Source organism: Geospiza fortis, unplaced genomic scaffold, assembly GCF_000277835.1.
Source record: "Geospiza fortis unplaced genomic scaffold, GeoFor_1.0 scaffold16, whole genome shotgun sequence".
Taxonomy (NCBI): Eukaryota; Metazoa; Chordata; class Aves; order Passeriformes; family Thraupidae; genus Geospiza; species Geospiza fortis.
The window spans coordinates 5923749-5937762 of NW_005054302.1; the positions used below are offsets into that span (position 1 = coordinate 5923749).

The following is a 14014-nucleotide window of genomic DNA, read 5'->3' on the forward strand; positions in this document are numbered from 1 at the left end:
TGTTGGAGCTAGTATTCTGTGTAACTCATGTGTCTGGTTAATTTTTGCCTTCCTGCAATTTATTGCAAAGTATCATGTTTTAATTTACTATTAACTTAAGTATGCTAGTAATGTAAACATGATTTGCAAAAGTGCCAAGCACTATCTTCAGTTAATAAAGACACTGGAAACTAAGATGAGAAAAACAATGTTTTTAAAACTGGCCAAATTGACAATTCGATCAATTTGGAGAAATTCAGCAGTCAATCATTACTTTTTCAAGTTTAGCATTCCTGAGACAAATTGAGAGCAGATGAAGAAGGAGGGGACTATCTTGGCTTCTGTACTTTTCTCCACAGACACATTTATTTGCTTTTATTTTGAGGGTAATACTAACTACTACCACCTATTACTACTGCTGCTACTACTACTGCTACTGATTCTTCTACTACTACTGCTAATTCTTGCTGTGACAACCTGCTCCATTTTACCTATCAGAGAGATTTGGTTTTCAGTGCAAATATATACATGATATTTCTCAGCAACATATCTCAAGGCTCTTTAAGGCTGAGGAATCAGCGGTGTCAAGCAACACATTGAACAACTGATTAAGTTAGACAGCTGTGAGCAGCATTCCAGACACTGGGCAGCTACTTCCCTATTATGCTTGTTAATAACAACTGTTGGCTATTATTAATTAGAGTTTATTGGCTTGCAGTTTTTACAAGATTAATGATACTAGTACTTTGTGGCAATTTTACTTCCATGTGTAAATTTTAATACTACACAGGGCAATGGTTATTCTTTTTATTTTTATGTATCAGTTCAGCTGTGTACATTGAAGCATTAAATCTGTGCCAGATGCTCCATAACAGTTTTCACCTCTGTGTTTAAAGGCAAATAAGCCCTAGATGAGCAATGAGGCTTGATCTTGAGGATGCAAAACACTGACAGAGCTGAGAAAAGTGCTCATCTACTGGGAAACATCCTATTTAATTCTTATGGTCTGGGGAGAGTACGATGAAGGAAAAAACCAACTGGAATCAGCCTGTTTGGTACACCAGGAGCTAGACTGATGATCTCTGACAGCAAAACTGATTCACTATGCAAAATTCAGAAGAAAATGCTTTTCACAGTGGACACTGGAAGGCTCTGAACACGAAGAATGCTGAGGTTTCAACTTTGTCAGATGGAGGGAGACTGTGGGAGAGGGTGGAGCTGCTACAGATGGAAGAAGAAAGGAAATCCATTGCCATTCATGGAGAAAGGAGAAACATTTCTTTTCTGAATATAGTCCTCATCATGTGGATGTGTTTATGGACATATCTGTTTGTATAAATATAGAAACAAACACTGTCATGTTACTGCATATGAAAAGCCCTAGCAAACAGAAATGAGGAGTAGCAATACTCTCTTTCAGAAAGAAGTAAACATAAAGGTAGGTAAATGCAATTACAGTTAGCTTGTGTTTTCAGCTTGCTTTGCTGAATTTTGCATGAAGGTCGTTATGGAGACACAATTAAATTGAATTTCTGGTAAAAATCTGAGAGGGCTATCAGAAATAAGGAAGAAGAAGCAGACTACTCAGTAGCAGAGAATGAGGAACCAAAATGCTGGAGAGGCATCTGTTTATTGAAGGACTTTTTTAGATGCAGTCACACAATACAGCACAGAGGTTGATCCGATCACCCTGGTATCCCTTCTGGCTGTTTCTCATGCAAGCACATTACGGGTTTGCAAGGTTCAGTACAAGATGATACACAGTTCACTCACTCATAAGGTATTTCTAGCTCAAGAGATGTCTATAGGTGTGTAAAAAGAGTACTGTGAATCAAAGGAGCTCATCTGTGTACATCTGTGCCTTATTTCATGGCCTGATTCTCAGCCTGACTCACCAAGGACAGCAGGACAGGCTGGGTACACTGGAGAGGAAGAGGCCTTGCCAGAAGGCTCCTGGGCTTCTGGTTTGAATTTCCCATGGGCCAGTCATGCACGCTCATGGCAGAGAATGCCAACAGCCTCTTGAACTGCACTGCCATCATGGCAAGGGAGGTGATCCTGCCCCTGGGCTCAGCTCTGCTGAGGTACATTGGCAATGGTGTGCCCACTGCTGGGCCCCCAGCACAAAAGAGACATGGGCACACTGGAACAGTCCAGAGAAACACCAAAAGGTATTGAAGCTTCTGTCATATGAGGAGAAGCTGAGAGAGTTGTGACTGGAGCAGCCAGGAGAGCAAATACCTCAGGCAGATCTTAGCAATTATTTATAAATACCCAATGGGATGGAGTAGGGAAGAGGATACCTGACTCTCCCTTGAGGTGTACAACAATAGGACAACAGGCAAGGGACATGGGTTGCAACACAAGAAATTCCAGCTAGACATGAGGAATTTAATTTTTTTCTATGAGGTAGTCAAGTAGTGAAACAGGAAATAAGAGTGTTATAGGATCTCCATCCTTGAATGCATTCAAAATTAGGCCAAATGAGTAACCTGATCTAAGGTTGCCCCCTTGGACACCAGGAGTGATCTTCAGAGGTGACCTTCAATCCCAATTATTCTCTTAGTTTGTGAAATAGAACTGTTCATGTCAGTACTTCACAGTCTGAATTTCAAAACCAGCTCCAAAATCTGTATGAAAACAAATACCACCAATTTAAGAGTCCAGTTTTTTTTCCTTCGGGTATCTTATTTGCTCTGCAATGCTTAATATGCAATGACAACAAGAATTCTGTCAGAAAAAGGGACAGGTGAACAAAACTGTTAACTTCCAATTTCAGCACTTCATGCTTTTGAAATCTTCCTTACATCATTTTACATGTCTTTTTGGTATAGATTAACAGCAAAAAAAAAAAATATTGAAAGACCAGAAGAAAAGGGTAAAATATTTATAGTTGATAACATTATTCCACATGACCTAAATGACTCCTAGCTTACACTTTTCAGAATTGTTTGGAGAATTGACTGCATTGTATACCTGAACACATTTCTGACTGAACAAAGTATAAGAAATAGCTCTGATATCAGCTGTGGCTGAGCAAATGACAGTTTGCCTCTCCAGTAATAAGGGTTATTAGTCTCTGAAGAAGTAAAAAGAACAAATACAGTGGTTGAACAAATAAAATATGTTTTCATTGAAATATTCAAAATTATTTTCTGTTATATTCTTCAAATCTGACCAAATTGTTTTATTACACTTCAGCATTGCTTGCAAAACAGCAAACAAAGAAATAATGGAAGAAATCTACAATGTGTATTTACTGAAGGTAAAGTATCCCAACTAATTAAATGCAAGTACAACATAAGAGAGAGCACCATGGCATTTCCTTAAATGTGTGGTTTTAGCTATATATTTTCTGTCATCATTCCTAAGGAAATCACTTTTCTGCCACTGAGCTGTCTCTGGGTCTGTTTATCAATTTTCCAGTAAAATATTTTTTAACACATATGGCAACTTCAGCTATATTTGAAAGGAAGACAATATCTTTAAGACACATCTAAGGCATTAAGTCTGTACAGTTCTTATTAATCCTGGCTGCTGGGTGGAGAACAGAGACCCATCTGTTTTAGACACTAAAAGGACAGGAACCACCTGGACACTACAGCTCCTGTCTGACAGCTACCAGTCAGCACATGGGTACTGACACCTCCCACACATTCCTTGATTAGCCATAGGAATTGCCTTTTCTTTCTTGCTCAGTAAGTACATGTCTGGGAAGAAAAATTCTATGGTGCTTGTGGAAGAGGTGGACTAGGAGAAAAACAAAGCCCACAAAAAGCCAGAGGGATATCACTTGTTTTAGTACTTCTGAACACCATTTCCACCTGCTATACTTAGTTTCAGTATTGTTTCAGATTTGACTTATACAAATTAAGCAATAAATAAATACTAACATAAATAAAATTCAGTGGGGAAAAAATACTAAAAATTATGATTTTGTGAGACTGGGAATCCTGACTTCGTGTTTCATAACTTCAGCTTAAATAGTTGTGTGGTATTAGTTTTGTTTGAGCTTTCTCAGTAAGAAATAAACCCACACTGCTTTTGTTAGCATATTTATTTTGGAGCCTGGCTTCTTCATTTCAGATAGAAATTCAGTAAATACATATAAGCTTAAAGTAACAGTTTCCTAATTTTAGTAGAGATCGCCTTCAGCCCTAGGCTGACTTGACTTCTGATTTTCACCAAATGAGCAAAAATGCAAACAGATACACTCTTTTTAAAAGGCAGAAAGAAAAATAAAATGAAAAGAAGGCCTAACAAAAGAAGGAAAACTCTCAATGAACAGTTGTGTGTTTCTTGCTGTGCCGTATGTGGCAAATGACCCCTTTGGCCTGGGCTGCTCAGATGCTGTACAGCTTGCTGCCAGTGTTAGTGGATTAGTTGGAAGGAACTGGAAATCATCTTACAATGGGCTTCAAGCATTCATTTCATCTTAAGCAGAAAGTTGTTTGTATTAAATTCATGGGAGCATTTTAGAAACACTGCTTGTAAAGAAGAGGCACAGAAGCAAAGAATTTTCCATCCCTTTCACTGACTTTTATCCTTTCATTCAAACAGAATATTTTTGTGCTTTTAAAAGACCACCTGCTGAAAGTCCTGTGGAAAAAGGGATGTCAGTAAACAAGGACACAACAGTCCTTGACAGAAAACGAATCACTAGAAATGCATTTTGCTATATAAGCTATAGCTGTTACATAAAACTGTGGAGATTGTTTTCTTTCTGTGTCTTTGTTTTAGCTCTGTTTCTCTGTCTTGTCCCAGTAATCTGCAAAGGTAATGGTAAAAAAACCCCCTAATTTCATGCTTGTAGGAAAAGGGGGCTTTGCCTCTGTTTCTAGTCACTTATGCAAAACAAACAAAGGGCCATCCTGGTTTATGTTTTGAATTAACAACTTGTTGCCCTTTTTTTATGGCTGTGTATGAACAGATGAAACAAAGGACTAGGTAAATTAACTGGGAATCAGATTTAGTGACATAATTTACAAGGTTCTAGAACACATTCTGTTAAGCGTAAGAATTTTTCTATAACCATTAAGTGCAGATGTGCTTTTCCAAAATAGAAACACACTTTCTGAAAGCTGTTGGTAAGCTGACATGGAATAGATCTTTGTAAGATCACAGAATCCTAGAATGGTTGGAATTGGAAGAGACCTTAAAGATTACTGAGTTCCAACCCCCCTGCCCCCTACTTTCCATCTTATTTTACTGCTCTGGGGACTCCTGCTCAGCAGTGAAACACACTGGTTTTGAGTTATTTCTACAGGTGAGCAGCAGTGGTCATGTCAAGCATTGAATCCCCTTGTGCTACAGACTGTGGGCCTGCCCCAAGCCCCAGCACTGCCAAGTCTGCCCTGAGAGGCCATGGGGAGGGAACAGTCCATGCCTAGAGCAACACCACCCCCAGCCACACACCAGCACTACACTGGTCAATAAAATGGGTGCAGGCCTGCTTGCCCTTCTCCAAGGCAAATCATGTGCATCACCTAAAGTGGGCAAGTAAACAAAACACTTTAGGCAATAGTCCTGGTGTTTGTGTGGTGTCTCTCAGAGCCCAGGATGCAGAACAGTAACATCTGCCAGAGGAGCGTAAAGGATGAGTTTCACTTCCAGGTAACAAAAAGGTCTTCCTGGTTATGGTTGTTCTAAGCTGTTAAGAAGATAAGGTGTTCTTTCACCATCCTGAGAATAAAGGATGAAAAGGATCTAAAATTATCTTGGTAGGCTTAAGTTACAGCAGATGATCAAGTGTAGGTGGAGATCTGCTGACTCAGGCTGAAGACACTGTCTCTCTTACTGATCACAGAGGCAACAACTCTTTCATGTGTGCAGAAATGAATGCCTTGCTTCAGTGTTATGTTTAAATAAGACTTTGAGCTGAGCCATGGGCACTAACACCAAAACCAAGCAAAATATTCCCAATTACCTCCAAGTCAGTCTTGTATGGGTGAACAAGACCAAAGAAGATGAGCACAGCTTTATTAAGAAAACCATCCCAGTCTCAGAATATCCTTCAGAGGTAAGATCTGAAACCTTTGCTGTGATGAAGACAAGAGGGAGCAATCCAAGCAACTCAGACACAAACCCTTGAGTGCAGGCTGAATCCATCTTCTGGATTTAATGTAATGGCAGCCCTACTGTCCCTTTCTAGAATGGAAATTTGAAAATCAAACCTCATTTCTCTGTAGTTCACCATAAAAAGCAATACAGACTTGGCCCTGCCCAAAATTTTACAGCTACATAAAACCTAAAAGGAAGATCTCATGATAAAAAAATGCACATCCTGGGTTGTGCATGGGCGGAGTCTGGAATTCAGATGCATCACTGGTCTCTAGGAAAAAACTTTTCTGTGAAGACAAGTCCCAGATACAGAGTGTGGGAGGGAGTAGCTTCTACACACACACACCAATGTACATGGAGAGGAGAAAATATATGAGAAAGACTAATGAACTAAGAAATATAGGGGACAAAAGGAAATACGAAATGGTGACAATAAAGCTGTACAAGAAGAGAGGAAACAGCAAGGTGCTGTTTTTCTCTGCTGGCAGGTGAAGAGGGCAGCAAGCAGAAAACACCAGGTCAGATAAGTGGGCAGCAGGCATGGGCCGGGGGGGAGCACATTAGCTCACTTTGACAACACAGCCAGTGGAAAAGCCTCCAGTCTTCACTGCTTGAGATACAGTCATGAGAAGTGTGAATGTGTATTACATGGGCAGTCAGTTGAGAAGAAAGCCACAAGCCCACAAGCCCACAAGCCAGTTTCCCTCCCTTCATTAGCACAGATTTGAGGGCAAAGCACTTTGAGTTATGGTCTCATTACTGAGATTTAATTACTTTTCCTAAATGTTCTGCAGAACATTTACTTGTACATTGCGAAGTATTACAGTATAGTCACAACTTAGGCTCTCAATTACAGGAGAACTAGGCAGGAAAGAAGTTGAGTTAATTAGACTCACTGAAGCTTAATCAATTCCTTGGTGTATGCAGGGAAGAACACGCCAACTTTTAGTCCATCTGTGAAGCTGTGAAGCCACCTTACCTGTCTGCTACAGGTTATTAAGACCCCCAAGCAAAGGGGAAAAGTCAATGGCTGATATTTGAAAATAGCTGTTATTTTGCATTTTCTACACTGGGGTAATTTTATTTTGCTGATTTCTCCATTCCTAGTTTTTGAAAACTAAATGCTTTGTTTCTGAGACTGCTTCTGACTACCCATCCTCAAGGCATCATTTGGCCTTTGAGGGTCATATTGGAGCCCCAACCCAGCACCCCATTTGTAGGTCAGCTCATTTGTAGGTCAGCCTGTCTAGGAAGACCAGAACCTTCACAGGGGACAGTAAAGCTGCAGCTCTCCTGCATACTTTCTCTAGCCTGGCTGTAATGCCATTTCTGCTTTTACAGTGATGGTACTTTAGAAGGATGGAGAGAATCTCCAGGCATATTGGGAAAGAAGGGAATTAACATAATACATGACTTCCAATTTAATTAGGTCATGCAAGTATAGATATGTATATGTTGGATATGTATAGACGGCGACTACTGAGAGAACAAAAAAATCTCTAAGCCCACGAGCCAGTTTCTTTCACTTCAGTATCATGGATTTAGGGCACAGATTTTACACTTAGGAGCAAATAACATAAGCACAAGTAAAAAAAAAGCTCACTTCCTAGGTAAAATTTATCCCACCCAAAATTAGACAGTAGCCAGATAAATCACTTCCTAAAAGTGATACAAGTATGCTGCAAGTAAGGTGTTAACTCCTACCCTCAACTCTCCCTGTGCAGTTAATGAAAAAACTCAATTAGCTTTAAGGCTTGTCCTGTGGAGGTGTGAGACAAACTCACCATGTCTGATTCAGCCTGTTGTGGCCACAAACTCCATTCTTATTTCTTAGCATGCTTGCATTAGCTACCGATTTTAGGCATGTAAAATCCAGACCTGTATGAACAGACTATGCAGCTGTCGATTTAGAAGGAAAATAAGTAGCAGCTCCTGGATGAAAATAAAATCTACATGCGAGATCAGTGAGATCCAAACATGTACTCAGTGACTTCATTTTCCTTTGCAACTGAGTGGATAGTCACTAGGAACACCTACACAGGATGGTGGGTGTACTGCAAGACTTGTGGTAACAGAACATACTTTTTCTATATCACATTTGCATGCCATGTAAAAGAAATCAGGTAACATCATGTGCACACACAGAAGTGAGGGAGAAATTGTTTTTCTAAATGTCTCCTAAATGTAATTTAGGAGACCCTCACATGGGTGTTCTGTTTTACTACAACGTTGGCTGAACTGGGGGAGGATTTCATTACAAGCTGTAGAAAGTATGTGATAAAATATAATGGCATTCAGAATAAAGAAAGATACAATGGCCAAATGAGTATCTGTAGCAATATAGCATTGTCTGTTCTTTTCTTGGCAATAGTCATAGAAAAAGTTCTTCTTATATCAGCCACACTATTAATTCTTAGTTTCTCTCTTTACCTCCTTCCAGTGAAAGCAAAATTGATGTATATATGACATTGAGTACTATTTTATGCATTTATGAGTGCTATTTTATGAATTTCTGTATGAAAAATGACATTTCATTTTTCAGTGACGTCAGAGGCAGATGCATCATGAACGGTTTTGCAACAAAATCTTCAAAATTCTCTAACACATTAACCAAGAGAAGCAGAGTGGTGGCAGAGAGTCCAACACCAGCAGATGGCATTCATTCCCTGCAATTCCTGCAGCAGCAACAGTGAACTTGCACCACAGCAATGTAATATGTGGGATCATAAGAGATGCAGATAGTTAACCGTAAGTTATTTTCTTGTCATTTGACAAAATTTTTCTTTTAAAGCATCATTTATTTTTTCCATTATTTAAGAAACAGCTTACACATAAAGACTATATAGAGACAGATTTGACACATCAGAGCAGCATGGTTTGATATTCACTCTGCACTATATCACTGGTATAGATATTACCCAGTGGAAGCCAGTCTGTCTGACCCAGTATTTTTTTTCCCCAGCAGGATATTTCCATGGATAACTGATGGAAGAACTTGACCTCTCTTCCCAGTTCAATAGCACTTTTATTCACTGCTCTTCGTGTTCCTAAATACCCTGCTAAGGTGATAAAACTATCAGTTTAAATATTTGCAACAATAATTTTAAAGCTTTTTAAGGCTAGAAATACACGACCTATGCTATTTGGCAAGCAGGAAGATAGATTTAAAATAGATTAAAGTAGATTAAAATAGATTTTTCCCCCCCTCAAACAAAGCAGAGCTTTACCTCCCATGAAGGTACAGACTAAGAACACACTGGCAATTCAACAACACCATGTTGTTCCAGCAGCCCTCTGACCCTGATGCAGGAGGCATCAGGCAGGGAGATGCTGGGAAGTGGGACCAAATGTGCAGCTGCCCTGACTGCTGGCAGCTTTTGCCACCAAGGTCCTGAGGGGGAAAGGAGAGGCTTCCTGCCCTGACATGCCAGCTGCTAAGACAAGTACCGTAGATGAAAAGAGAGCAGAACAGGCAAGTGGACATACAAATATAGGCTAATGAAGTAAAAAAAAATAAATTAAAAAGATTAAAAGAATCAATTCCCTTTCCATTGACAAAGTAAACAAAATGCAATCTCATCTGGAGTTTCAGTAGTGTGTTTATAGTAAAAAATAAAAAGCAGGTGTTACCTGTTCTAAGAGATTCTGAAGCCTCTCTATTTCACAGTCTATTACAAATTTCTTTTCTTGCCTTCGGTCCAGATCTTCTAAAAGCCGCCTGTAGCTGGCATCGTTAAAATTCTCCACACAGATGGCACTGACTTGCCAGCTATTTTGTCCTGCTTTTTCCATAATTGCTTGAAGTATTGAATAACCTAAAAGAGAAGGATACAATACACTAGTAACACAATCATTGTGTTTTTTGAACAGAAATTGTCCTTAATCAATATTATGTCTCTTAACATATGCTCCTGCAGGGAAGGGACGAAGAGAATATTTGAATCCTACCTATGCTGCTTGTCATGATCAGCATACAGTATGCAATTAACAAAATTTACAATTGCTGGGAGTGATCAGAATGCTGAGCATTATGGATAATCTTCATATGAATCATACACACAAACTCTTACACTCAAGCATTCAGCTTCTCAGATTAGTTTTACAATTTCTGTATCTGGACACAGCAAAGGAAAAATCTGAGCCTCCTCACTCAGCAGAAGTATTTGCATACCACAAAAGCATTCAAATGCTCTGGTTTGGGTTTCTTTTTTTAATAACAACACTTAATCCAAGCAGCTTCTAATGCTTCCTAGCGAGAATTCTTTGTTTAATTTAATTATACATATAAATTATATGCCAGTATAGATGTATAAATAGAAATGATATTGAACTATTTCAGAGCTTCCATACAGCTTGAATCAATGTATGCAAAGAGATTAGAGGTCACTGAATGAAGGGCGCCAGAGAAGCATTAACTGTTACTACTGGCAGGACTATTGCTATTTATCAGTACCAGTATTTGATGTCCCCCTGTTGTCTCTGAGGCCATTCACAGATGGCAAAGGCCGTGTCCTGTCAGAGGTCTCCCCCTGAACCTGCAGGGAAGTCTCAGGCTGCCCTGGACCACCAGCCCTTCACCTTCTCCGCTCTTTTCTTCTTTTTCCACATGGGATGTGCAGTACAGAGGCAGCAGGGGAGCTTATGATGTGACCTAGGACAGCTTGCAAACCTCATCTTGACTTGCTCAACCAACCCATGAAACAGGAAGCATGTATTATTCTATTTTTCATCCAGAATAAGCAGGAAATTTGTTTAAAGCAATGAAGATTGTACACCTCATTGTACACCTCACACCCAGAGTTGATGTTTAAAAAAGAACAGAAGGACAGATATGTTTCTCAATAACTCATTCATAAAAATGACACAATTCAGGGAAGCTGTCCTGTCTAGAACCACAACAGGATTGTGGCTTTTAACTCATTAGCTGGCAGAATTTCCCCCACTAGCTTTAAATTAAAGATTTCACCTCTTAAAAATCTGCCTTACTGATGTGGTTGCCCAGTGGTAGCCTCTTTCTCTCTCCAGCAAGAGTGCCCCATGCCTGAGTGCAGTGACCCTCAGGTGTCATTTTAATGCACTTAAAGATGCCACTGCATGGCAGGTTCCCTGTAGAAGAACTATGAGACATCTCCACAGATTTCAAGAAGAATCTTAGTAAGTTACATTTCAGAAAGAGCACCTTTGAGTGTGTGATTGCTAACTAACTAATTAGCAGAAGACCTACAACACAGTGGAAATCTGAGTTTGTCTCCAGTCAAATAAAACTAGATGACAGCGTTATTAGAATGTGACGGGTTTTTTTGACACATGAGAAACTAATCTTTTTGCAAATCAGGAGTAGCTATTTTTCTACTGGCTCCTCTAACATTTGCAGTATTTGAAAAATTAACTTAAAAAATAAATTTTCTTATCTTTATGACATTATGCACCAGCATTCCAAAATGAACATTTATTGGGTTTTTCCCCCCAATTCAGATGACATATTTTAGACAAAAAATACTAACAATTATAATAAATACATAAAATGCAGAACATATTTTACAGATAAAAGAGACATTTATTTTATGAAACAGAATTTTATTGCAGGAAATGAATTCAAATACTCAATGTATCAAGTATTAAAACATTTCTGCACTCAGCATATATTTTTAACCTGATGACTGTTATTTTTTTTCAAAGAACCATCAGCTTTCCTGTTAATTGCTGCATAATTATTCTGCTTTTCCTGTTGCTATATTCAATCTCCTTTTTGCCTGTAATTATCTCTGCAAATCATGACGAGATTCTTTCCCAAGCATTGTATTTCTTGCTTCATTTCCTATTCATTTCCATATATAGACATATATTAAAACCACTCCAATGTTACAGGGGTCCCTGCTTCACTTAACACTGTAACTTTGACTTGATCTGTGCAGTCAACATTTACTTAATTCAGCTTCCTGACACTAATTAACATTTTCTTTGATTCAGAATGAATGGTGTTTGAAACAGCAATTGACATTCCCTCCTTCCTTTCTTATTTCATTTGGACAACTTCACTAAGATGTGTTTGGATCAAACTGGTAATTTATGCCAGCACAAAGCATGACAAATATCAGACAAACACATAGAGAACCTTTTCTTCTATCTTGGATCAAGGTTTCACTTGCCACATTTCATTAGCAACTGCCTTCATTTAGGTATTTGAAGCTTCTGCAGCTTCTTGATGGTAGCTGGCACTCAGATGAGGGTTTTCACAAGTAGGCACAACACAGCTAAACAGCACTATGGGGATATGGTGCAACATTCTCCATCAGAAGAGTTCAGAATCCCTGTGCAAGTCACCAGTGGCATGGTCATCTATTCAGTGTGCAGGAACAATTTTTAATATAACAGACTGACAAGGATGAAGTTTACACAGAATGAATAAAGGCATTCACGGGCTCAGTTGGATAAAAATTAGACATGCTGTGGAGAATGCTTATTTGTCTAAAATAATTGGCTACAGCTGACAAGGAAATAAAATTGATTTCTGCAAACATTTTATAAGGCAAAAACCTCTGAAACTAACCTGGGATAATTATCAGAAACTGAATGCTGCATTTCTATTCAAGCAAAATTCCTAATCTCTAGAAAGATGTTTGCACAAGTAAAGACAGCAGACATGAATATTACAGCTGTCATCTAAAAGGTATTTATTTTCTGTTTACCTGCTGTTTATCCTCAGTTTTGCTACAGACAGATGAATGATTCATTTTCTGGAATACATTCCCTCCCATTTATTGTGAAACACTGTTTGTTGCATACAAGCAAACAAAAAAATCCCTAGGCTAGCTCATATCAGCTGAGCTGCACAATCTGTATTTTTTCTAAACAGTATTATTTAACAAAATGTTTAGGACTATGCCAATATATAAAAGTAAGCTAAGTTCTCTTACAAATTTTTATAGCAACCCTTCCTCAGCAACTAATTCAACCTTGAAATGCAGACAACTCATTTATTAAAAAAAACAAATGGTTGCGCCCAAGCATAACTTTGAAGCCTGGAAATGTGTATGAAGAAGTTCCTGGTCCTTTACAGAGCTTGTCTTTTTTATTTTTTTTTTCAATTAAAAATCTATGAATTAAATAAAACACCAACAGATCTTCCTGAAAGCTCAACTGAAGTCCTTCCCAAATGCAAGGACATTATATGCAAGAAAGACTTCTTTTTCCTCTTTATGGGACTGTATTCTGGGGAATTTTCCTCAAATGACCTGTGATGAGAAGTCTGCCAACTGATTTTTATAGGTCATTGCTTAAATGTAGACACTATTAACAACTGCTTAAGGACTAGTAATACCAATTCCACCTCAATATACTGGAACCAAAACAGCAAAAGGACAACCCTGCAAAGATTTTGTTTTCTTGATCCCTTCTCTCCTTGCTTTTCTGTTATCTGGTCAGGTATAATTGTGATGACATACCATACTGCTATTTTTTTTTTTTTTGGTCCCAAAATATAACACACAGTCATAATGCTGGGAAAAAAACCCCATGACCCCACCCACCCCACCTTTCCCCACGAAAACTAAACATTACTCTATTTGTTTCCTGTAAAATGAAAACTAGAGATGCCTACTGCAAGAAATCCATGCGTTGGGGTAGATACTACAGTTAAATATATTACAAACAAAATCTCATATTTTTTAAGCCTTCTTCCCTCATTCCACAACCCACTGGCATTTTTTCATCAAAAAATGGATCAGCCATAGAAAAATAATAGCATAGGTGCACCTGGTGCTGTAGAGATATTAGTACTTCTTCAGAGTCAGATATCTTCTGGAGGCCAAAGTGTGTAAAATGGGCAATTTTGTAGCCCAGGATTCCTCCTACTCACTGCAAAATTCCTATAATTGGAGTCTATACACAACCTTCCTTCACCCAAGTAGCTGAAATCATGAGAAGTATTTTTGATTTTAAAATTTAAGTTACCTTTTAGAATTTTTTATTTGTC

At 38.6% G+C, this 14014-nt stretch overlaps 1 protein-coding gene across 5 annotated transcripts in view; it reads right to left on the bottom strand.

Annotated features, from left to right (window-relative positions):
• Window positions 1–14014, bottom strand: part of GRIA4 (glutamate ionotropic receptor AMPA type subunit 4) — a 216891-nt gene that overhangs the window by 80789 nt on the left and 122088 nt on the right. For all 5 annotated transcript variants that reach the window (XM_031065982.1, XM_005417712.2, XM_005417713.2 and 2 more), the window contains exon 4: window positions 9670–9854. In XM_031065982.1, the coding sequence (XP_030921842.1) occupies window positions 9670–9854 (185 nt within the window). The remainder of the gene's footprint in view (window positions 1–9669; window positions 9855–14014) is intronic.